Raw genomic sequence first — 25243 nt, 5'->3', positions numbered from 1 at the left:
AGTCTATGGCAAAAATCCAGAAACCATTCTTAATGGAATGGAACTAGCACGAGCTGAGATCATTCTTTAGCCTTGGAAAAAAAAAAAAAGATGTTTTTAGGAAGAGATTTCCAAAGGGATTATGATTTGCTCTCCACAAACAATACAGAGGATTTCCAGTATGCATTGTGCTTTTGATGAGAAGTGAGCCTATGAAGGAACCAATCAAAATCCTTTTATAACTAATGAGGAGGGGGAAATCACGATGGGAGAAGTGCCCTTAATGACAGCAAACAATAGGTGTTTGTACAGTGAGCAGTTACAGCAAACTTTGTGGTCAAGCAATCTCTTAAAACATGAGTTTACTCATCTGAGACATTATTCTTCATTGAATTAATATTAGCAGTAGAGAGAATACTTAAGAAAGAAACATCAAATCATATGAATGGAATTTCATAAAAAGTTATCTTTTTTCTTCATTTGGGAGACAGCAGAGGCACTAAGGTGAGGTAATAAAAATGACACAGCTTTCGGGAATCTTTGTGAATCGTCAGAACAATATTGTGTTTGTGTTTGAAGTTAGATTGATGATAGTAGACACAGAAAGAGGAAGTTGAACAGAGAGACAGGATAGAATCCTTGATGTAAAGGGATTAATTTTCAAACATAGTACCTATTGGACAATCAGACTTTGACCTTGAAATGATCATGTTCTGAAATTGATTCAAAATCCAGATTTTCTCTTAATGTCAAATGTTGGACCATATCCAGATAATTTTATACTTTCTCATTACCATGCCTACCTCCAGAGCTCTACTTGAGAGGTCATTACAAGGGTCATTTTATTGGCTGAACAGAGTCTAATGGACTCAAAAATTTGTATTTACTGGACAAATGTTCCTTAGCTATTTTGTGTGTGAAAGACAACAAAATTATGAAGATATACTTTTCAATTAAAGCCATTTAAAAGTGAAACATTATTTACATTTGCAAAAACTAACAGATCTTTCTAATCACGGTGCCTTTCCAGGCACCAAAATTTCTCCTTTTCCAATTCCCTTGAGTCTTTGAGCTTTGTATGAACTAATTTTTAAACTAAACTCAGCTAACAGGAACAATAAAAATATTTGGTCTGCACTTGTAGAGGATACAGCTATTAAAAGCAATGATATGGGTTCCCTCCAGTCAGTGGTTTGGACCTTCTTTAAAACTTGGGTAGGAAACACTCACTGCTAAACACTATCAAGTTGCGTTTATTTTTATATCATTTAAAGGATGTTGGACAGAGCCGGCATTAAACGTTATTGCCCAAACTTCCACAGTAACTTGAATTTTTTAAAGAAAATTCATTCTATATTGGAGAAAACGGGCTGCCTCGTAGACCCTAATCGCTACCCTCGGCCCCCCTCTGCTGAGGGCGGCCGGAGCCCAGCTGGGGCAGGCACCTGGGGCAGGCAGCGGGCTGAAGGCGGCGAGCCGAGCCGCGCCGCGCCGCGGCGGGGCGGGGCGGGGCGGGGTAGGGCGGGGCGGCTCCTCAGAGCAGCGGCGCGCGGCGGGGGGCGGGGCGGTTGTAACGGCCGGCGCGGGCAGCCGTTAACGGCCGGCCGGGGACGGCCGCGCGGCCCCCAGGGAACCGGCGGGGCTGCCCATGGGTTCGGCCCCCGGAAGCCACCAGGCGGGCGGCCCCCAGGCTGACTGACACGGACTTCCCACGCGGACGCCTCGTCTGCTCCTCGCGGAGGAGGAGGAGGAGGAGGAGGAGGAGGAGGAGGAGGGGGCGGCCGCAACTTCCCCCGCCGGCAGCTCCGGCGCGGGGGCTAGGGCCGGCGAGCTGGCCTCTCCCGGGCAGACCCGCCGTCGCCCCTGCGCCGCGCTCGGGCAACGACCTCTCTCCTCCCCTCCCTGCCCCGAGTGGTTTCTTCCGCCGCTGCTCGACCTCCCCCCGCATTGGTCTAGTCCTCCCCCCGCCGACTCGGGAAGACTCAGAAGCGGGACTCACAGGCAGACGCCGGGCAGAGGGAATCCCCCTTCCCTCCCCTGGCTCGGCTCTCGCGAGAGCTGCCGGCTGGCCGGCGGGGCTGGTGCCGTGCTCTCGCGAGATCCGCCCGGTTCCCACGCCTGCCACTGTTGTGTCTGAGGGGAGAGCCCAGGCGGTGAGTGGGCGGCGCGCGCCGCGCCCCCGCCCGGCTCCGCGTGTGTCTCACGAGCTGGCGCACGCGCGCTCCTCGCGCGGAGAGGGGGGCGCTCTCGCGAGAGTAGGAGTTTTGGCGAGAGTTTGTGGAAGATGGCGCCTGTTGTGACAGGGTAAGTGCGGGGGGTTCGCAGCGGCGCGCCGGGAGCGATCTGTTTCTGGGGGTGCCGGAGCGCCGGCCGCGCCGTCCCGCTCCCTCGGCCCCGCTGCCCCCGCTCCGAGGAAGAGAAGGCTCCTCTCCGGACAGCCCGGGGAGCCCTGAGGCACAAACCCCGGGGGGCTGGGGTCCCCCCGGGTGGGCGCACGGCAGAAGGCCCCCCTGCCCTGCCCTGCTCCAGGCGGCGGGCGGCCCGGCTCCCCGGCGGCTCCCCGCGGCGGGCGGCCCGGCAGGACTGGCCGCTTCCCCTTCTCCCCTTGTCTCCGGCACGGGCGGACCGGTCGGAACACCGTGCTGGGTCAGCGCTCATCCCCTCCGCCCCGGCGGAGTCCCTGTCTGCGGGCGGGCTAGCAGCGGAGCCCGGCAGGGAGAGGGACCCGCGGCCGGCACAGGCCCTTCTCCTGCCCCCTTCGCCGCCGCCCCGGCTTATCCTGCCGCAGGCGCGAGCCCCCGGGCCCCCTCGGCCACAGACCGCGAGCGGTCGGACAAAGGCTGCCGCTTTTGCGGTTGCGAGAAGTTGAGCTCTGTCTTCTTGCGTTGTCTCAGCCCCTTCGCGTAGCGGAGGCTGGCTGGAGGCCCCTTGCCCTCAACGTTGCCGGAGCTCCCGGATCGCTGTGAAGTGCTTTAGGTCGCGCTTGGTGCGAGCAGGCTTTGCAGTCTTGCTAGCAAGGCACCCGTTCCCTCAGGTCGAGGGACTGAAGTTCCCCTTCTCTCCTGCCCCCACCCTGTTCACCGTTCCCTGGGCTTTGGTGAGTTTTGTTAGTTGCCTTCCTACTAGTATTGCGTCGCACTGAAGGGTAGCAGCCTCCCCACCCCGCTAAGCCACGGTGGATCATAACGAATGATAGTTGCCATCCCTTTCAGCCACACTGGGTAATACTTAATCATGGCTAGCCAGCTGCAAAGTGTGTCACTGTAATAAGTGGCACCCTCCTAGCCACCTACAGCAGATGAATGATAACAGATTTGCTGCTGGTATACAGTACACAGTCTCACCTGCTGTGTTACATTGCGTATTGCTAGCCTTGCCACTTCTTGAATTCTGCCGCCTAGTATAAGTGCCCCCCCCCACCAGGCCTTAATTTTGGGCTACAGTGAATGCTTGTGACCTCCCTCTGTGTATTCAGGGAAGAGGCAGTCAGGAGAAGAGCGGGACATGTCTCCACTCCACCTGTTTGTTCCAAACAAAATCCTGATTGGTGAAAATATTGCTGTGTCCTTCTAAAATGTGGACCTAATTTGATGATTTTGCAGTGTGTCTGTGACCTTCTGTCTTCCCTGTGGGATTACATTGTCTTCAGCATTGGCTGTGTGGTTAGAGAGAGCAACAGCCTGCTTGGGGGTGGGGTGGAGTTGGTGGTTGATGCTTTTGTTCTCATGAAGAAGGTAGCATTATGGTATTTTGTTGTTTTATTTGGCCACAGTAGTGTTTCCAGTTCTTTTCTCTTGTTTGTCAAAAAACGAAAATCAAGCTTTTGCTTGATTTCTGTCCTGATAAAGGCATCTTGTGGCTCCTACACGTTTTCCTAATTAAATGTTCTTTAGGGAAGCGGGTCTTGTTTGTTATGGTTCCTGGAGCGTACAGTTTTAGAGGTTAGAGTGGAAAGAATGAAACAAATGCTTTTAAAGCTTTCTCTAAGTCTGTGCTCTAGTTAAGGATTAAATTTTTCCGGGTTTCTGTTCACTTACTCATCTGAATATGTGGACTCAGTTCCTTTCATTTATTGATTGTAAGAGGTTTGTGAAAAGTGATCTCAGGTCTATGACACTACTTTTATGCTGCTCAGAGATATGTTCAAGTGTTGAGAATGACCACTCGTGTGTTGTTTTTTTTAGTGAAGGACCAAATAATTTGGTAGAAAAATATAACATTTAACAAGAGTGAAAAAAATTGTCTATAGTTTAGGATTTAAATGCTGACGTTATTACTCAAAACTGTAAGTTGAGTAATTCTCTGAAAAAGTAGTCACATTGTTTTCTTATGATTAAGTATTTTAAGCTTTGGTAAAAACAGAAAATCTGTTAAGATTGATTAATGTTTATACTTGTATTGCATCAAGGAGCATAAGTTTTTATTTATGCTCCATTTTTGAAGTTCAGCTCTGATACTGAGTTGTTTGTGTATATTGGGATTAAAATTTGATGATAGTTCAGTAATGCATTTTTTTCACAAAATATAGTAGTCAGTAAAGACGTGCTTCTTTCCTAGACTTTTTCTAAAAAAAAATTAGAAGACTTCTAGTCTTTTTTTCTTTCTGTAAAAGCTGTGAATTGCATAGGAAGAGATTTGAAATTTAATTTAAAATTTAAAAAGCTGTAACTGAAGAACATCGTATCCAAATACTACATTCTATTTTAATGAGTGGCTTCCAAATCTTATAGGTGCTGAAACTTTGAGATAAAGCGTATGGCTTTTCTGTAGTCAGTGTAAGCTGAATGTACAAGCACATTTTTCCTGTAAAAATTGTATGCCTAAAAGTAAATTATGGTACATAGCGCAACCCTATTTTGGAATGAAATGGTAAGAATTCACTATGTGAATTGTCTTTCTGGGGGAGTCAGCGTTCTTTACCAGTTTCATATTTGCAGCATATTGTACGCTTCTTGTATCACGAAGAATGTTTGCATGTACAGTATTATGATTGAACCTAAATTTTCCGGTGGCAGAACTAGGTATAATGAGAAACTACAGAGAAACATGAAACAAGTCACTGAAAATGAACTGTTCACCTTTTTTTTTTTTTTTTTTTTTTTTTTGAAAAGGAAGTGGATAATTTACGCCTGGAATAATAGGATAGTATTTTGGGTTGCTATGGAGTATTTTTGTTTTTGCTTGTGAATGATTTAGGGAAACTCATCATTTTAAGACTACAGAATTATTGAAGATGTTATTTAACTAGAGATGCATATTTCCAGTATGAAACATTTTGTTTTAAATAAGTACTAGTACTATGGAAATACCTATGGGCCTCAGATTGAAAATCATTATGCTAGGCCTAATACAACCATATAACAGAAAGAATTTCCACTCCGAAGAACTTACTGTTATTTAAAATGAGGTGAAACGCAGAATGGTGTCTTCTGTGTCTCACTCTGTAGTCTCAGGCGACTTCGACGGGTTGAGACACTCTGTAGTCTCAGACAATACTAAAAAATGGTGCAGGAAGCAATTACGCAAAATCCTTGCAAAGATTCCTATGCCAGTGAACAAGTAAACAAAATTTAGAAAGTGTAAATAAAAATGGTGAATGCTAGACATAACTTTGAGTGTTTGGTTACCAGTGAAAGTTTTTATAGTAGCAGTATACAAGATAATATTTGGATTATTTTTCAAGAGGATTGAGAAGCCCTGGGAAAGAAAAAAACCAACTAAATGGTCTTATCGCACTGGTGTGATGTTTTCCATAGGCTCAGTAAGGCAGAAAATGTATGCGTGTGTTTTAATAAGACTTGTCAAAGTATCAGACTCTTTAAGCTATGTGTCTGAATTAGTCATGCCAAAGTTCTGTGGTTAAGAGGTGTTTCCTGAGCTTACAATTTAAGGGTAAAAGAAAGCACATTGGATCTATGATGATACAGGAGTATATTTGGTACCAGTGCAGTGAATTTTATCATAGTGGTAGTGATCTAGGCGTGCCAGCCATCTGGTTGTTTTGTATCTTTGTTTTTAGTGAGAACTTCTGAAAAACTGTTAGGAGGTTTTTGAGAGAAGATGGTACTGCTTTGTGGATGCTTGCATGGAGCTCTCCCAGTTATGAAGGCAGCACAAGAGAAGTATGGTGATGAAGACATAACAAACAAGTTACCAAAGCTTGCACCTCTTTGAAGACACAGTTCTGCATCTGGATTAATAATTTTAGGATGGAAATTTTGGTTAGACGTGAAAGTCATTGTAATAGCAGTATACGAGATAGTATCTGGATTATTTTTCAAACAGATTGAAAAGCTCTGAAAAAGACAAAACCAACTAAATGGGTTTATCACTGGTATGATGTTTTCCATACTCAGTAACGTAGAAAATGCATGCATGTGTTTTAGTAACATTTGTGAAAATATCAGACTAGTATCGGAGTAGGATGGGAAGTGAAAGGGAAGTGGGGGAGAGACTCGTGTGATCTGATGTTAGGCTAAAAAAGCTGTCTAGAGAGGAATGTGCAGAATAAATATAGCAAGGGCAAATCTGTTTCGAACGATTAAGAAAGGTGCTTCAGTAGTTCAGAAGCAAACTGCTGTGATCATGCGATAAGAGTTTAAGCTACTAAGTGCACATCTTAGTGATGTAGTGGGCATTGCCAAGATCTCAAAGGATCTCTAGGATCTATAAAGAACCATGGTTTTAGGGCTGATGCTGTTAAGAGTCATGGAAGATAATGACTTGCGGCGGTGGAAAGGAGACTGAAACAATGTTACAAAGAGTAAGACCCGTAGTTTGTCTCTGTTGAGATTGAACTGCTGGTGAGGCATCTGTATGGAGATGTTAGAGGCACAAGCGGAGGTGGTAGTTTGGACAAACACAGCAGGTGTGAAATAGAAAGCATATTTCTGATTTGTTAGCAGGGAGAAGGCGGTTAAAAATGAGTTTGTATTCTGGTCCTAGATAAAGTGAAGGAGAATGCCAAGGGATGCAGGATAGAAAGCTGTGAAATGGTTCACAAAATAAAAAGGTGAATGAGGAGGCTCCTTCAGAAAGTTACACTGAAGGAACAATTAGAACGATAAGCGATGAAGCAGGAGAGAACAGTGCCAAGGAAACCGGGGGAACGTTTCCGCAAAAGAAGCGTTGCTGATAGTCTTGGGTGATTGACAGATCAAGGAAGATAAAGATTAAATATTGATTATGAGCTTCATGATACGGTTTGGCTAAAAGATATAAAGGTAGTTTCAGTGGAGCTCAAGGAATGGTAACTGGATTATATAGACTGTAGGAATAGAGTTGGAGGATAGGAACTTCGGGCTACAGTTTTTATTGTCGCTGTAGGTTTACACACAGTGCTTATTAAGATTTGAGTAATAGCATGACTGTGCTATTGTATTGTGTGTGTGCACATGATGAGTGTTAAAGGTTGTTGGGAAAAACTCATTTACAATCAAATGAGTAGATGGTTTTGTGTGACTAAACATTTAAATCATTATCAAAGAGCACATCAGTGTCTGGCTATTGGGAAATCTTGTGAGCAGTATAGTCTTAAAGTATTCTACTGAGATGCTTACAAATACAGTTTAAACCTTTTCTTGTTTCAGTGGGGCAATTTTATGAAGTTAAACTCTTACTTTGGATTTTATTTGCTTTCACTGTTTATTTATTATATTAAGTAGCTCAGTCACTTCTGATTTGCTGTGATTGATATGGATCATAAAGAAACTTTAGAAAATCTTTTTATAGCTTGATTTCTGTAGAAATAGAATAATGCATAGACTTTCATTAGGCATAAAATATATGATTTCTCCACTTTTATTTAAAAAGAAGTCCAGTGCCAATATCTCCTTAAAGTATTTTTTTTTTTAGTATGATATTCTTTACTATGGATTATTTAAATGATCATGAGTTTGTGAGTGAAAGGAGGGAGTACTCTTTCTTTCTTCCGACTTGCTTTTTACAGTAATAACTAATTAGTCATTATTATAAATTTAAGCAATTTGTGCATTTAAAAAGAAGACTAAAAAAAAGAGCTAAAGTGGCCTATAGCAGCAGTAACTAATAAAGACTAAAAAAGCTGTAGCATCTTCATGATCAAAGGTTTAGAAACAAGATTTATAGTCAGTAACTTTTTTTTTTTTATGAAGAGTACAGTTAAGGTGCACTGCATACCTATCCTGCACTACATTTCTTTTTGATAAAATAGAACAGAGAAACTGTAATTCTGGACTGTAAAATAGAGATTTAGTATAAATATTATATCTTATGCAAAACATTTAAATATCTGTTGGGAATTAAAGATATTGTTTATCTGCTTCACATTTAGAGGGCAAATCATGTCAGCAGAATTTCAAGATTTCAGAACGTCCTTTCTCTGTAATAATTATCATCTTAAATTCTTTGGACGTTAATTGAGAGTTCTTCATTAGCTGGGCTACATGGCATTGTTAATACGCTGAATCACTGCTTCCCAAGAGCATTTCACAGGGAAGATGTACTTTTAAGTGGATTTTTTTTTATTTACGTTTGCTGCACTATTTGAAATAATGAAGCGATTGTAACATCTATTTACTTTAAAAGAATTACTTATTTTTTCCTGTGTGCCTAGGTGAAGAGGGGGAAAAATAAAAGCCACTAGCTATATTGTGAGATGAAACCTAACTCTGTTCACAAAACTGAGTATGCATTTTAGTCTATAATATTTTAAGAAAAGTTTACAATTATAGATATAAAACAGAATTCTTAACAAACTTTCATTATTTCTATGTAGGAATACATGTAATGTTTTCATATTGTAAACTTTCCATGTTTGTTTTGACCATAATTGCAATAATTAACAGATTATATGAGGTAAATAATATGAAATTGTGGTCATCTCTTCTTTCCAATGTAGAAACTCAGAAAAGGAAACAGCTGATAAATTTCTTTGAAGAAGAAGTTATTAACAGAAAGTAGCAATTTTCATATCATTATACTCTTACTGAGTCTTGGAAAAGTAAACTTTAAGCTTGGAGCTTGACATTTTCTCGTTTCCTGGGGTTCTACTTATGTTGTGGTACTCTTTATTAATAATTTATATATATGTGTGTGTGTGTAAGTATGTATTTTTTTTTTAGTGGTTGCTATCTTTTTTTAAATGATAAGTACCCTTTACAGCTTAAAGAAACTCTATTGATTCTTGTGTGCAGCATCATATAATTGGGCCAGTTTTCAGAACTTGAATATAATAACCTATTTAAAATGATTTAATTTTCTGAAAAATTCTTCATACTCGTTAACTGGAGTTTAGTTAGCCATATAGTGATATGTGGCCATGTAGTTTCATGGTTTTGTGCTTGAAAAGGTGTAAACTATATGTTCGCAGCGATAAACTTTTTACCAAGAAAGAAAGAAGATGGGGTTTCATTATGTACAGAGTGAGAAATCTCTTGACTAAGGTGATATTTTTACATCCTTACAACAGACAGGCTATAACTTCATAGGGATAAACACTATTTTTATGCCCCATTTCATATTTGTTCTAATCTTTGAAAAGCTTATTTCATCTACAACATTTTAACGTAAGACATAATCATTACAATGTTTTACTATTTCAGTTATTCAGATTATTTGATGAATGACATGAGATGAGGGACATGATTTATTCTTAATTAAAGTGATCTGAACATTTCAGTCAACAGCATATTTCCTCAGTAAGTTTGTCCAGCTCTTTTTTGAACATGTGTTTGTAGATAAGCCTTGAAGACTTTCTTGTTGAATTTAAATGTATATTTCTGTAATGAACAGTTTAAATACAAATATTGTCATCGTTTCTCTTGGAAAACATGAAGACATTAAGATGGTTTTATTAAATTATAACTTTTCCTCATTTGTTTGCTATTCAGGAGCAAGAACTGTCTCATTTTCAATGCAATTGTTTATGAAGTGGCATGTAATCAATATATTCAAAATCCAGAACACTTATTATAGTAAACAACAGGCTGTATTGGCAAGTAATCTCTTTTGACTGCCCAGCTTGAGATTTACACCTGTTGCTTCATTTAATTTTTCTGCTTCTGGTAGGTGAGGTTCAAGCATATATGTTGCAATGGGTCCTAAGTAAAGTCTTTTCATTGCTCATCTAATTATATATGATTGTTTTATGACTATCAAACTTATTTAAAATTTTCACATTATTAGTACCTATGTTTTTCTGTACAGAAAAGTACAATCTTTCTCCTAGTGTTTTTGATAACATTGCTTGGTCTGTAGAACACTTCATCTGCACCTTTTTTTCTAAGTTACGCTTGTGGCATGTTTCCAGTGTGTGGTGCTTTGGGAGATTACCAGGAAACTTGGTATCAGAATGAAACTTGAGCAAGCAGCCATGAAATTCAGGCTTTTCTAAGCATGAGAAAGGGAACTGAATTGTGTAAAATACTAGTCCCTAATTTTTGCTGGTCCATAGAAACAGCACAGAGTAAAAAATACTCTGTAGGCAATATCCTTCTTTCCTTTTCCTGGCAGATCTTATTTTAACTCTATAATTTAATTTTGGCTGGGAGCAGTGGCAGAGGACCTTACAGCAGTGTTTCGTTTGCAAGCTGTGGATTAGGAACTGCTGGTATAGAGAGTAAGGTTAAAGTTGTTTGCTCAGCAGAAGAATTCATGAAACCAGGCTTTTATCAGTTTTTGATACAGTAAGAGACCTCTGTTAATGGGTTACTGCTTTCACCACCGATGTTAAGGGGAACTTTAAAATGGAGGGCTGGAGAATCGGAGAAGTGTTTGTGCTTTCTCTGTATGTATGCCATTGTGGAAGAGTTCTAAGACCTGTCCTAATAGCATAAATAATAATTAAACTTACTCAGTTATATTGTTGTTCCAGCCATTTGCGTAAAAGCCCTTCATGTCCTATAGGAATTGTTGAAAAAAACAATGACAACAAAAAAAAATTAGAAAAAAATAGTGACTTGCCAAGGTCGAATGCAGAATTCATGCAGAGGTGGGAATAGAATTAGTGTATTCTGATTCTGTTATCGTTGCACTGTGTAGTTACGGGCCAAAATCCTGTTCAGGCTTTGCTGGGTTTTCACAGGTGGAATCATGTTTCCTCTCTCCCTACTAGGGCTGTGTAAAAGTGAAAGACGGGTCGAAGCCTTCAGAGTTGCCTAGGTTTTTGATCTGTATAACGAAACGATACAGTAAGGAAGGCTAAAAGTAGCCATATTCCTAATTAATGTGTTTTTGTAATAGTGAATTATATTAGAATGGACTGTAGAAAGATGCTGCTCTTACAGAAATTGAGACATAAGCAATGGGTAGGATATGGCCGGTGGAATGGATGTGGCCTCATGAAAAATGAAGTGCTGCAGTGTGCTGTGGCTGTTTCTTTGTATTCCTGAAGAACCTATTTGTTATAGGTACTTCTTTTTTAAATTCAAAATACTTTGCTACTTTCCAATTCAGCCAGCCAGCCCTGGCATCAGTAGTGAGTGTAAGAATTCAGAAAGGAGGGGGAAAAAAGTTTTATTGAAAGATTGGTGTTTTTCTGCGTGCGTGTGTGTGTGTTTCATGCTCTTTTAGTTTTGTAGTAGATATAAAGTGATGACTAGTAAAAACCTTCATATTGTGATACCTTCCAGAAATGAGGGGGATATAGCAGAACTATTTTGGATGTGTCTTTTCTGTCCAACTGTTTTTTGGCCAAACTTTTTTCTTCTACTGTTGAGTATTTCTCTTCCAGCACTGAATCCTGGGGGGTTTTGCATTCCAAAATTCCGTAACATTGGTATTGGTAAACTGGATTTACCACCTACTTTTTTTTTTTTTTAAACGTATGGATTACAAATCTCTTGCTAATAATCTCTTGCAGAGCAGTTAGTCGAAATTAGTATTTGGGATCAGGCTTCCTCTTTGGAAGAGGCTTGGGACACCTTTGACAAACTGGCAGATGGTTTCAGTTAGTACAGATGATACTAACTCTGAATCCCAGGAATGATTTCAGAGTTAGCGCTTTGGAGATACCTTCATGTAAATACTAAACTTACAATATTAATTCTTTTGCTGCTGATCGTGAAGGTGTGTCTGTAAGTACAATGGAAGAACAAATTGCATAGAAATAGAAAATAGGGAGTTTTCCAGATTTGAAGTAACTTCTGTCCATGAAGGTCATGGGCAATGGGAAAGTTAAAGCATAAAAACTTATTTTAATATCTATTTTAATTTCTTTAATACAGGTGTTAGCAAGGTTCTTGTTCAGTTTTGGTAATATAGTAAATAAAGTTCATGTTTGCAGTGCTTCCATTTAGATAGTAACACTGCCATTAATACTGAGAACTGCATTAAAAGAAACATCCAAACTTTTGCATTTTTATTTGCAGTGGGCAAGCTACCTGTATTCCACAATAGTTAACAGGCAAAACAAAGATGATGTTATGAAAAAAATGTTTGGAAAAAGACTTAATGAGAAGTTTTGCTTGCAATCGACCTATTGAAGTGATAAGTCGTACTTCAAAGGAAGCATGGCCCCGTCACTTAAAGTCATTTCCAAGTGCTGCAGGCTGCTAGTAATTACAGGAACGCTATTTTTATTGGATCTCTTGAGTTGCAGGGAAAATTGTTCTTATTTCTGATTAGCTCCAGCATCTACATCTAACTTTTGAGATAGCAGTTGATGAAAACTGGCCTCAGAAGATATACTGAAGGTACCTATTGAGGCAGAGGTTGAAGCAATTCCTTGTGTGAGTGTTTCCTGAATCTAGGGTGAATTTCCGTATGTAAATAAAATATGTAAGAAAAACTCTTTGGACGTATCCAGTTGTTTTCCAGTATTTCATCTGGATAATTTTCTGGACAAACTCTGTTCTTTGTACTGTACAGTACTTAGAGAACAATCAGAAAAACTAAACCGAATCTTACCTGTTCCACCTTATTGCTGTATGGCACTTAGATCTAGCAGTAGACTAGTTACATTTGTCAGTTTGCAGAGTCATTAAGATAATATTGCATCAGTTCAAACTTGAAGGTTTATTTTTTCAGTTGGAACAATTCTTAAAGCGCCCCCGCCCCCTGCCAAAAAGAGACCTACTTTTGGCAGAAGTTATTAGGCAGTGATGAGTTTTATATGTGTAGAGATAAGACTTCTTCCCTTACCAGAAGTTTCCTATGTGCTTCTGGTGTATAGGGATTCAAGTTCTGGTTACGGTTGTTTAAGGTACTTTCTTAGCATAAATTGTACTGGATGCCTGATACTTTTTCTGTTGTCTTCATTTTTTTCCTGCTTAATGTCCTGATTTTAGGCTTCTTCCTTTAGTCATGATGTTTGGTCTTTTTTTTTTTTTTTTTCCTTAAGATGGAAGATCTTATCCTTGCACTCTCCAAATTGTTTTTCTAACTAATATTTTCTCCTTTGTATTTTGAAATTAGTTGAATAGTTTATAGCCACTGCCTAACATTCCTTTCCTCTAATTCTAATTTAGATTCAGTCAGTCCTGCTTCCTCGCATTATATTTTTCAGCATATGGATTTTTTTTTTTTTTTAAAACTTATTTGCTTTCAGTCTTGTTCTCCCTTGAATTTTCTGACTGGGAACTTTACTCCGACATCTCTCTTCCTTATAATCTAATACACAGAATGATTTTTCCCCCCTTTTTCTTTCTGTGGAGTTTCTATATAAGCCCTCTTCTCTTTGTCCTTGGGCAGTCTGTGTTTAGTTATCTTTCTTCAGCGCAGTACTTCCTAATGGAGTTGTTCCACACTCTGGATCTGTCACAGTCCTTTTTCATCCCAGTTTTTGCCCCTGCTGTCTGTGTAAGGCTTATGAGGTACTACAGAGCATCATCTCCATTATCTGCAGAACGAGGAAGTTGCTGTTTCTCCTCGGACAACGTGATAAGCTAGCACCTGTGTGTTGCGAGTCACGTCCAAACTCTGATCCTTCCTTTTGGGACTTGAACGTGTTCAAATGAGTGTCTTTAATCCTGAGAGATGGTGTTTCTACTGAGCGCTGGAACTCTACTTGTTTCCTGACGGTGTTCATTGCTATAATTTACAGAACTTGTGAGGATGTGGGAAAAAATTAAAGGATTCAAGAACCTCTGATATCCTCTGTAACAAAAGACAAAACATTGACACAGAGAGATAAAGAAAATTAAGCATATGGGGGAAGCCAAAAAAGATCATAAGTGTTAATAGTATGAAGGCAGGAAATGTGCTCCGGGAGGGGGAGGAAGAAGAAATAGTGGAAGATCACTTTATGTTGGAGGAATTTCATAATTTCTTTTCACTGGCCTTCTCTCTTTTGAAATGTTTTCATGATTTTAGAAGTGTGTGGGAAGCTATTACTATTTTGTTACCCTCCTGCTCCTCCAAGAGGGACAGATAAAATAAAACTTTGAATGAGTTCAGAGTTACTACTGCAATTTGTTGCTTATGACTTTGTAGGGAATATATTGAAAGCTGTGAAGAAACAGGATGCTGTATTTTTACTAATATAGTGTATTTCTAAAGCAACAAAACCAGAAGCAAGGATTGTTTTCGAGGTGATGAAAGTAAACAAAGGAGAGCTTGTATCAATTTCTGAAAGCTAAACTCTAGCTAAATATTGCCTAAAACCTGTGTGTGTGTGTGCAAATAAACTTTAAGTTGTTTATTATACAGCTTTATGCTATACGACTTGAATTAATATTTGGTATACAGAAAGTTTCTCCTAAACTAGGATGGGTTAAAACAGCATAGGTAACGTTCTGTATTAAATTGTAAGTTTTCTTTTTGCCTGGTTCAGTGGTTGAATGTGAACATTAGATTTGCTTGTCATAATACTTTTGAGGACCTCATAGAAACTCATACTCATAAAAACAGTATTCATACCGAGGTCCTTTAACTGTAGGTTAAAAACTGCTGTTTTGATTGAAATATTTCTCTCCTACATTTATTCTTCTCTTCAGAGAATCAATTTTTAATAGTTTGTAGATCTGGTGATATGCTTGCCATGAACTTATCTACTGTTGCTGCGTCACAAAAAAATACTTATTTTAAAGATTAATGTCAAGGTATTCCTGTGGTAGATACGTAACAATGGTGCATTTTTTTTCTTTCAATGCAGAGTCTGCTCTGTGATTAAGCAGCTCATGTAACCCTTTGGCTAAAACAACACCCCTCCTTGTTTTGGGATAAAAATCAAAAAAACAAATAGACATGTCCTGTGGATATCAGAATCAAATAAGAGATCCCACCAGCCAGCCTTGATGTGGGGAACCTTTCTTTTTTGATAAAACGAACCTTCACAAATTCAGTCTTGCAGCACTGGACCATAGTTGTATGAACAGGAAGCAAACACTTGAGCTTCGTCCCAGATCCTCCTTGCTCCCTCTCTGTCTGTGGCCTCTTCCTTTTTCGAGCTGGTTTCTTAATTTCTGTCTTGGAAGCCATAAGTAACTTCATGCTGTTCTCCTAACAGTTGAGTCATTTGTCGATTTCTCTGCCAAATATCTATAATGGCATCCACCAAATTTTCTTCTGTCTGAGGCTGTTTATTGCATTGTCCGCTTACTTTTTGTGTTTCTGTCTCGGTCCTCTCATTTCCTTAGTCCATCTGTGTTCTCTCTACAATATCTACAACTAATTGTAGTTGTTAGAGACATCTTCCTGAGGACTCTGAATTCATACTGCCTATGTCTTGGCACCCTATCATTACCTGTAGGTGGCCTGTATTCACTAGGAACTCAAACTGCTTCCAAACTCTTTTCTGTTGGGTGGCGTGCAGATTTGGAGCCCTTTTTAACAGGCACCCTAGCATGCTTGAAAGGATGGACCGTGTCTGTTCTCGTTACAAGTTCTCATTGCAAGGAGCTCTCAGGACCTCTCTGCATTTTTTGTGTGTTCTGAAGAGTGGTGCCCTGATGGCAAGTGTATCCTAGATTTGTCCCGAGGTGTGCTGACATGGTCAACCAGATCTTCTTGTAAGGCTATTTTTAGAAGTAGTATAGATGAGCAGCTATTGAGTGTCCATCATGGCATTGTCTATGTAGTTAAATGAAAGATATGTTTCCTAAAGCATGTTGTGCTTTTAGTTGGCAAATTCTGGGAAAAGCTGGAAAATCCTTCCTTTGGGAGAAAACTTAAAAATGTGAGCTGGGCCTGCAGCTTCCTTTGGAAGAATGTCTTATTCTATTTTTAAAAATTAGAAACATCTGTCAGCAGGGCTGTGTTGCATATGGGGTCAGAGCAAAACTGTTTGGGACCCTGAAATGTAGAAGCTCTGTTTTCTTATTTATTTAAATTTTCCTTTTGAAAAGCAAATGTGTGACTAGTGGAACTTGGCTATGCTTTCCTTTTTGGTTACAGATTGTAGTTCATGAAACATTTGAATTGTTGTACCACAGATGACAACTGACTTCTATATGTATCTTCAGTTGACTATGGCGTTTTATTGCAGCGTTTGAGTCAGAAGTAAATGTCTGTGGCTTCTGAGCCATATGACTTGTGGGCTGTTCAAGTGCCACTCCAATATGAAACTGGCTTTGTTGGTGTATTTAAGCTGAATTTTAGTTCAGAGATGGGGTGACCTTTCAAGGCAAATCATACTGATAATGTCACGTTGCTTTGGGATTCTTCTGCACATCTAGTCTAGCCCTGTTCTATAATAGGACTCTCCCTGGTGTCTTGTCTGCACCACTGGTCTCCAAAGCATCTGTCCTTTACTGTGTGAGGGGACAGCTACTAATAAAGGCTGTGTTTGTTCCTAGCATCAGCATTAGGCTCAGAAATCCCCTGAACTGAAAATAGTCATAAGCTAGGAGAAAGTTCAGGGGAAGTACCGTTTAGCCTTGTCGGTTCTCCTCTTCTCCAGCTGTTCGTTATTGCCACTGCTGGAGACAGGCAGCTGGCTAGCTGGACCCTGGCCCAAATCAGTACAACTCCTACATCTACCAGCAATGGAAGCAGAAGGCTCTGCACCTCGGGGAGCACTGTTCCAGCTCTGCCCTTCTTCCTCATCTTTGCCTCTTGCTTTGCAGCAGCCAAGGGTGATGTAGGGGAGTGGATGGACAGTAGTCTGGGACTGCGGAAGAGGCTGGACTGTGTCAGTATTAAGGTGATACTAATTGGGGGGGGGGTGCGTGTGTGCGGAGGCATCCTAATCTTTTCCCTCTTGCTTTCTTGAATCTTCTGCTACTGCAAAGCTGACTTTTGTTGCTTGAAGAAATTCTAGAGGTAGGAAAATTAAGTTTTGCTACATCACTGTTGCAGTTTTGGTCTGCTTCTTTCACTGTTTTGTTAAAGTATGGAAACATCAAAGACTTTATGGCTTTTATGTCATATGCATGTTCTTGTATTTAACTGTAGGGAAGTTGGTCTTTCCCCCCCAGAGGGAGTTTCCTGTGTAAATGGAAAAAATACAAAAGAGAAGTGAAAAATACCTCAGGCTTCCAAACCTGCCCCTCACATTTCACTTCTCCCACTGCCCTTCACATCGTAGAAACAATCTGCAGTTCTGCTTCTGTCCCCACGCTAATACTATCTATTTAAAGAATTAGACAACATTATCTATAATGCGGTAACTTGGCACACAAATTATTAAAACAACCTGTGAACTGCTGGAGAAATAAGAAATTTAAATTACACAGTAAAGTACTTTTCTGGTGTTTATCTTTAAATTGCCAGAAAGTTTTATTAGGCTTTCTTCAGGCTAGTAAACATAACATAATTTGATACCTGTTCCAAAAGGTTTATAGTCATGAATAAAATCAGTATACTTCCCATGATTTTTAAATAAAAAAAAGCTATTTAAGCCAGGGGCCCTAGAAGTGTGTTTACAGTTAAGTAGCGTTTCAGAATGTGTAAGTAGTCATTAGAATTCTGGAGACGCTCTGCTTATAATCTCACAGTTGAACAAACAATGGATTTTTTTTTCTTTTTACTTATATCTGGGTGACCAGCATGTAGATGACAAACTGAAAAGACTTATAACATGAAACACTGATACTATATTCATACACATGTATGCTATTATGCCAGTACTTAAAGCTTCCCATAGCCATTTATGATAATTTAAACACTTTAAAATTGGCACTTTGAATTTCCCTCATTTGTTTTGGCTATTTTGCATATACCATTGCCAAGTAACAAGTACTTTTTCCCCAAGTTGTTCTACAAGCAGTAGCTCTAATGGACGACCTGTGTTTCCTGTGCACATATCCTTTATGATGAGGAAAGTTTAGGGACAATAACATGAGCTCTTTCATCCCTAGTGGACAAAGCGTAACTTGCAGTTTAGCTTATGCTTCCTATCCAGCCAAGTGGCATATGCAGACTGACTTGCCAGCTGTCAAACAGTATATAATTTCTAAGTTCTGCTTGTCTTTCTTCAGTCACATCAGTGTTTTGGAAATGTCTATCCAGCACCTAGTTTTCAGAAAACTTGTAAGAACTTAATTATCTTTGAAAATTCTTCTCTTTTAAGAGAAGATTTTTGGGTTCCAAAGTTGTTGGAAGGATGGCCAATCAATTTTATACCATAAGCTTCATTTTTAAATAAACTGGGAAACAAAAAGAATGAAGGACACTTAGCTGTTGATAGAAAACTAATCCCACTGTCTGGGCACATCACGTTGTCCTTATTTTCCAGAATGCATTGATGTCTTGGAAGAAGATATAGTCTCTCTAAAAGGTTAAATTATAAGCTGTAACTTCTAATAGAGACCATCCCCTGATTTTATTTAGATGGAGACTTTTTTTTTTCATTTTTCTTGGCTGCACAGGCATCTGCATGTTTTAATTCATGAATTGGACTTCCCCATCTGATTTTTAACCCTTATTGATTGCGTTTGTCCACGATTCCATGATTTTCCTGTTTTTTCTGGAGAACTCAGTCTGCCCTGTTTGAAGCAGTGGTAGGCAGGATTTGCAGAAAGGAAATCTCATTATCGATTAGTGCATTGCACAAACTACACAATCAGCAGTCCCTTGTTAGCAATCATTTTTAAACTAGTCAAGATATGAGTGAGGCAGTGGTGGCTGCTAACTAAAATTCTTGCTTACATTTGGTTGTTTAGCTCTTCAAAACAGTTTTGAGAATTTACTTTCCTTTCTGACTTGAGTATACTTGAAAGGATGAGACAATGTTTTGAAAAGAGGTTGGGTTCAGAGCTGAGCAGTTGGAGTCTTCACAACACTGCTTAGGCACGCTTATCGTGCAGTAAAATCCTTATGCAAAAATTTGTGCCAGCACAAGCATTATTCTGGGAAACTAGTGTTGTAGCAGACACATACTCAAGATCAAGCAGAGGTTAAGCTCTGTTGGGTAAAACTTTCACTGAAAATGTTGGTTCTTTAAAGACATAATATATCTAGGTCTAGTAGAATTTTCAGCAAAAACGTTCTTGTTTGCGAGTTGGCTTCATAGTTTATAATGTACCTCATTAAGATGCAGGGAGAAGTTTTAACTGTAATTTGCATCTGTGCGGAGTTTAAACTTGACAAACCTGAAAAGCAAGCCCACTTTGAATTAAGTATGATTCACACAATTTCCATTTTAAAAAATGGACAATAATAACTACTTTCCAGTTGTGCTCTGCAGAATTCTTTTCTTAGGAAAACTTCCTGATAAAAACTACTTTGACACAAGAGGAACATATATGACTGCATAAAAGAACTCTTAATACTGTAGTACCAGAAGAAAGGATATTTGCCTTCTGACATCTCAGATGCTAAATCTAAACTTTTCATATGGTTATTATAAATAACACTGTGATGAGTGAAAGTGTATTTTGCAGTGTCCATTTAATTGTCCTGTTCAGAGATCATTGACCCATTTACTGTGACAGTTATTAAAAGCATTGCATATTTGATGATAGACTTTGCGGGGCTTAATGTTTCTCTGGCAATTTACGTTTTTAAAAAATAAAGTTTTGCAATTAAAAATAGCAGTAACTAAAATAGCAGTAACTGTAATAAACTTCTAACTTAGATTATTTAAACAGAACTATTAAGTTTGTTGTTATATGTATCCCCTTCTTCCTTTCACAAAATCTAGTAAATGAATTGCATTTACTAAACAGGAATTTGAGTTTCTGTGCCTCCTTTGAGGGCATACTCTGAATTATTGCAGGGATGCGGCTGAAATATAAAGCAATGACTTTACCTATGAATCAATTTAACAAAAAAGATCCAAAACTCTTAAATCTTTTAAATTTTTTCATTAAAACGCAACTTTTTATACTATAGAGGGAGTATTACCTAATTTTACTGTCTAGTTATGTGACTTTCAAGTTTTAAGAATATTCTGCTCATACAAAATTGTCTTCAGTAGGAAGCTGTTAGCACAACTACAGTGAAAGAGGTTGACGATAAAGAACAGCATCCAAGTTGTTTAGCTGTCCCAGAATGTGAAAAAGAGCCTTCTAATTCCCCAAGTTTTCTGGGATATTCACAGTGTTCATTGCTACTGTTTTTATATTCATGGGATGATGTATTCATAAGATTAGTTATGAAACAATATACTTGAGATTGATTAGTTCTAGGATACTGGCAGGTCATTTTGCAACCACCCCTCCTCCCCTCCCTTCCCCTCCCCCCCCCAAAAAAAAAAAAAAATCTGGGAAAGCCTGCAATTTTGTAAAACAGGTTGTTGTCAAATACAGCTTTGTTTAAAAGTATATGTATTCATAGGGGTTTGTCCCATCATTTTTTGTCTGCTGAAGAAATAAATTTTATTTGAGAATTTGGAAAAAGTTCTGTGAATGAAAACCAACATATAATGAGTCGATGTCTATTCTCTGCTAATTGAATACTGATGTCATTTATAAATTACTATTTTACAGATGTAGAATCAGTGGGTGAAACACTGTTGCATAGAAGTAAGCTTCTATAACTCTAGTAATTTTCTTTTAATGAGTAACAGGAGCTGCTTCTATTTTGCATTTTGAAGGATTACTGCACTATTGAAGTTGGAGGAGGAAAGGCAACGAAAGGCGAGATTACAGACTGTGTAATAATACTGTGTTTCAAAAAGAAAGGTTCCAAAATATAAAAAGTTGACTCAACTGATTGAGTTGCTGGAGGAAAGGAGATGATAGTCCCCATTTCCTAAAGGTGTTGTTTAGAAGTGTAAAATTACTGTTGTAAAGATTTCTATATATGGCTCTTGAAACTTCTGTATTGGTGGTCTAAGCTGTTAAGGACAGTCTGCACTGTCTATTCTGTTTCTGTCTGTACAAATTCTATTTTTTATTAAGTAATTTAAAATGCACTGAAAGCAGGTCTCAACTGAATCTATGGAGCACCACAGAATCACAGAATAGTTGGGGTTGGAAGGGACCTCTGGAGATTGCCTGGTCCAACCCCCCCGTTCAAGCAGGGTCAACTAGACCAGGTTGCCCAGGACCGTGTTCAGCTGGATTTTGAATATCTCCAAGGAAAGCGACTCCACAAGCTCTCTGGGCAAAGTGCTCCAGTGTTAACCACCCTCACAGTGAAGGAAGTGTTTTTAAATATTCACATGGAATTTTCTGTGTTTCAGTTTATGTCCTCTTGTCCTGTCACTGGGCACCACAGAGAAGTGTCTGGCCCTGTCCTGCTGACACCCTCCCATCAGATATCTATAAACATGGATAAGGTCCCCCTCCAAGCCTTCTCTTTTCCAGGCTAAACAACCCCGGCTCTCACAGTCTCTCCTCATGTGAGAGGTGCTCTGGTCCCTTAATCATCATTGAGGCCCTTTACTGGACTTGTTCCAGCAGCTCCATGTCTCTTGTACTGGGGAGCCCAAAACTGGACCCAGCACTCCAGATGTGGCCTCCCCAGGGCCGAGCAGAGGGGAAGGATCATCTACCTGCTGGCAATGCAGCCAAGGAGGCTGTTGGCCTTTGTTGCCACAGGGGCACGCTGCTGTTCGGCTTGTCCACCAGGACCCTTAGGTCCTTCTCTGCAAAGCTGCTCCCTAGCTGGTCAGCCCTCAGCCTGTACTGGTGCTTGGGGTTGTTCTTCCCTAGATGCAGGATCCTGCAGTTGCCTTGGATGAGCTTCATGAGATTCCTCTCTGCCCATCTACGAACTCAGCCAGGTTCGTAGGCTGAACTGGTTCCCTAAGAATCTCTGGAGCTGGTGCAGTGGAAGGCACCGGAGGGGTTAGGACTGGGACTGCCATTCAGTGACAGCTTTCGAGACAGCTTGGATTAGTATGTTCTCCTTGTTTTTACATTGATAGGAAATAGTTGCTGTAGTAATGAAACCCCCTTGTTTGTGTGGACATAGGGTAAGGCAAAGTGCACATAAGAGTGATTATCTATTACCTTAATTGAACAACAGTTAGAAATTTCCAACTGACCCATTACTATCCCTGTCAAGAACTTGTATCGCTCTTAAAGCGGTGTTGAGAAGAAATGAGTATTTGCTTGTATGATTAGTGAGGTTCAACTGGCTTTTTGAGATCCTTCTTTGTTTGTAAGTTCTGTACGGTTCTTTACCACTTCCTTGCAAAGTCATTCACAATTTCTGCTTCTGTTATGTATTTTTGGCATTGCAGTGAACACTAGCAATTCTAGGAAATCCATGAACCTTAAGTTTTTGTGATTTTTTTTGGTAAGTTGCCTTCTGCATAGAAGTTTATCTTCCAGTTAAGGAGAGAAGATATATTTAGAGAGAGGAAAGTATTCTTTGAACGTTGTAGAAATTTGAACATTGAAAGCAAGGTTAAGCAAAACCTCAGATACTAGAGTATAGAGGAGGTTCCTATACTGGCTGGAAAGTGACCTAACATGTCTTTTCTCGTGTCTGATTTGTGACTTTTGTCAAGTAATCAGGCAACAGAGGGTAACAATTAATAGGTTTATTAACTTTGATTCCTCATGTATCTAAGAATTTCCTGGTTCAGAGTACATCTCATTGGCAATTATAGCGGATAAACTGTAAAAAGCATTGCTTTATAATTCACTCTCTGTGTTATTACTGTATTTAGAAATTTAATTCCTTAAAAGACAGGAGGCTGTTTGTTTTCTAAAGGCAGATTGGCACTTAAGTTACGGTTTAGTAGTGGGGACATAGAATCATTATCTTAAGAGTTAATAATCAAGTGCACTTTCATATCCATTTACCGGTGATGTCCAAGTAAGAAATGTGGTGCTTTGGGATCCAGGAGGAAATCTGCAGGGCTAGATGTAAAAGAAAAATCCTAGTAACTGTATGCTGAGCAAAGTTGTCATTGAAAGGTGTAAATGTGGAACCTTACATTTAAAAACCTTACTTCAGACTATTTTTATGTACTAGCAGTTTACCATTATTTTAGTGGCTAATTTTGTGTACTATGTGCATTAATTTTTGCCTTTTCCTAACATTCTCTTTTTTTCTTTTGTTTTGAGTGGATGGGTGATAAACTAGTGGATGGAGGATAAAACTAACGAGCCTTACATTGCACATTCCCTATGCAGTTACAATAGCTGAGCCAAATTATATTGTGTTTTAGGGACTGAGATTCTATTGGCATGCTGATTTTCAAGCTGATATCTCTTTCAGTTGCTAAGGTAAGTGTTTGAAAAATCTGCAGTTTCCACTGAACATTTGAGTCAACATTATTAGAGATTCAGTCAAAATTTAAAGGGATCTTAACAAATGGAGTAATTCTTTGATAATAGTTCTCAAATTCCCTCCCATTCTACCTTTTTAATAGTGTTCTTTAAGTCAAAAATGTCTAAGTTCTTTAGTATACTTGGGATCTTTGGGCTATTGTAGCTTCTTGCAGCATACCTACAGCAGAAATTAAAAGCAGGAAAAGTTATCTCCAGATATATATTCAGGCACTTTCTTGTTCTTAAGTGAGCTGTCATTACTGACTTTCTTGACTTATTGTAGCAGTTGTGTGAATTCTATTTGGATTAAAATGTTTTACACGTCGTTTTGGACTGGACCTTTGATTTTTGGAATCATGTAAAAGTATAGTGATTTCCTGTTTTTTTTCCAAATGTAGGTGGACTGTTACAAACAAGCAAATCTGTTTACTCATGCAAGTTGTTTAAAAGTGAGCCTATCTACTGATACAGTGCAAATTGTATTTAAATTGCAGTGGTGGTTCTGTGATTTTGTTTTTATGGGGATTGGAAAAGAGAGAGGACAATAATGAAAGCAATGTGGGAGGATGAAAGAGGGTCAGAGAAGGGAGAGGGAGTTTCTAACTGAACCAGTGACTTCCAGTGAGAGGGAGTGACTAAATGAACTGGAGCTTTTTCTATTGTATTTATGTCAGTATTATTTGATATAGTGCCAAAAGTGTATATAGTGCTATGCAGCAGAAGACTTGTTTCAAACAAGTAACATGTTCCCTATTCTGGAGGACTTCCATTCTGTAAGTATAGGCCGGAGCAGTACAAGATCAGGCAATACAAAGATATGATAGCACATGGTCAGTGGTGTTCACCCTGGAGCAGGTGGGTTTTGAGAACTTTTTTTTTTTTTCTTGAAGTGAGGGAATGTTTTGTGTATAGATCAAAAAACTTTCTGGTTTTGTGACTTCAGCTGCTGCTGTGCCCTCTACTTCCAAAGAGCCACAGTGCAGTTAGACCACCCCATCATTGGCCCTATACAGGGGAAAAAAGAAATTTGGAGGTGGGAGAAATGCTGCCGTTGTGCCTGCTCCTCAGGCACTGCCTGTTTTATCCCCTTTTGTAAGATGGATAGGAAGGAGGGCACTTTGGGTCAGTAGGGTTTCAAAGCAGGTTTGCTGAGGGTATGTGTACATTGTGTGTAGATATGAAAATTATAGTTCATTTTGAAAATAGGTTAACTTTTGAGTGTGCCTTTAGCATTGCTTGCGTTATCTAATTAAACTGTAAGCTCTTGAGGACAAAGCCTTTATAAAAACGTTTATTACGACCACTAACCCAGTAGACACCCTGAATCAGGGCCTAAGTGCTGCTAGCAGGCAAAAGTGAGTAGTGAGTTGATGACTACATGTGATTCTGTTAGCACTTGTGTTCACACTGAATGATGAACCAGCCTGGGGCTTGATGGGCGATTCTGAAAAGTGTCGTTTTACTGACTTCATCAGCTCTACTGGATTGTGCTTATGAACACCGCTGTACCTGGAAGGAGCAAGAAGGGAGATAGTTGTCGTTTGTTCAGCAGTTTCCATGCCTCGGATGTATGATGGTTATCAAAAGAATAAGAACCTCTGAAATGCACTATTTTTTTGTGTTTTTAGTTATATCTATGTCCCTAAGTACATTTTATAACAAAGGAGAGCGCTTAAGATATGTTTATTACTGTGAAGTAGTGGATCTACTGTGAAGTAGTGAATCTGCACCTTCAG

The 25243-nt window shown here is 39.5% G+C and overlaps 1 protein-coding gene across 12 annotated transcripts in view; it reads left to right on the top strand.

Annotated features, from left to right (window-relative positions):
* RBPJ (recombination signal binding protein for immunoglobulin kappa J region) overlaps positions 1 to 25243 on the top strand; it is a 157939-nt gene that overhangs the window by 94863 nt on the left and 37833 nt on the right. Inside the window, exons 1-2 of one of the 12 annotated variants that reach the window (XM_068943243.1) lie at positions 1750 to 2283; positions 23405 to 23462. The exons of 2 other annotated variants lie outside the window; for them this stretch is intronic. Coding sequence is in view for 3 of the 10 variants with exons in the window: in XM_068943236.1 (XP_068799337.1) it covers positions 3426 to 3526 (101 nt within the window). In the remaining 7 variants the exon portion in view is untranslated. Of the gene's footprint in view, positions 1 to 1748; positions 2284 to 2745; positions 3077 to 3410; positions 3527 to 5931; positions 6314 to 6480; positions 6743 to 6956; positions 6992 to 16777; positions 17039 to 23404; positions 23463 to 25243 lie in introns of those variants that run through there. 9 more of the 12 variants (XM_068943245.1, XM_068943244.1, XM_068943238.1 and 6 more) reach the window with 9 other exon arrangements.

The sequence above is a fragment of the Struthio camelus genome, chromosome 4 (genome assembly GCF_040807025.1).
Source record: "Struthio camelus isolate bStrCam1 chromosome 4, bStrCam1.hap1, whole genome shotgun sequence".
NCBI classification, from domain to species: Eukaryota; Metazoa; Chordata; class Aves; order Struthioniformes; family Struthionidae; genus Struthio; species Struthio camelus.
This window is presented reverse-complemented; position numbering and strand designations above follow the sequence as displayed.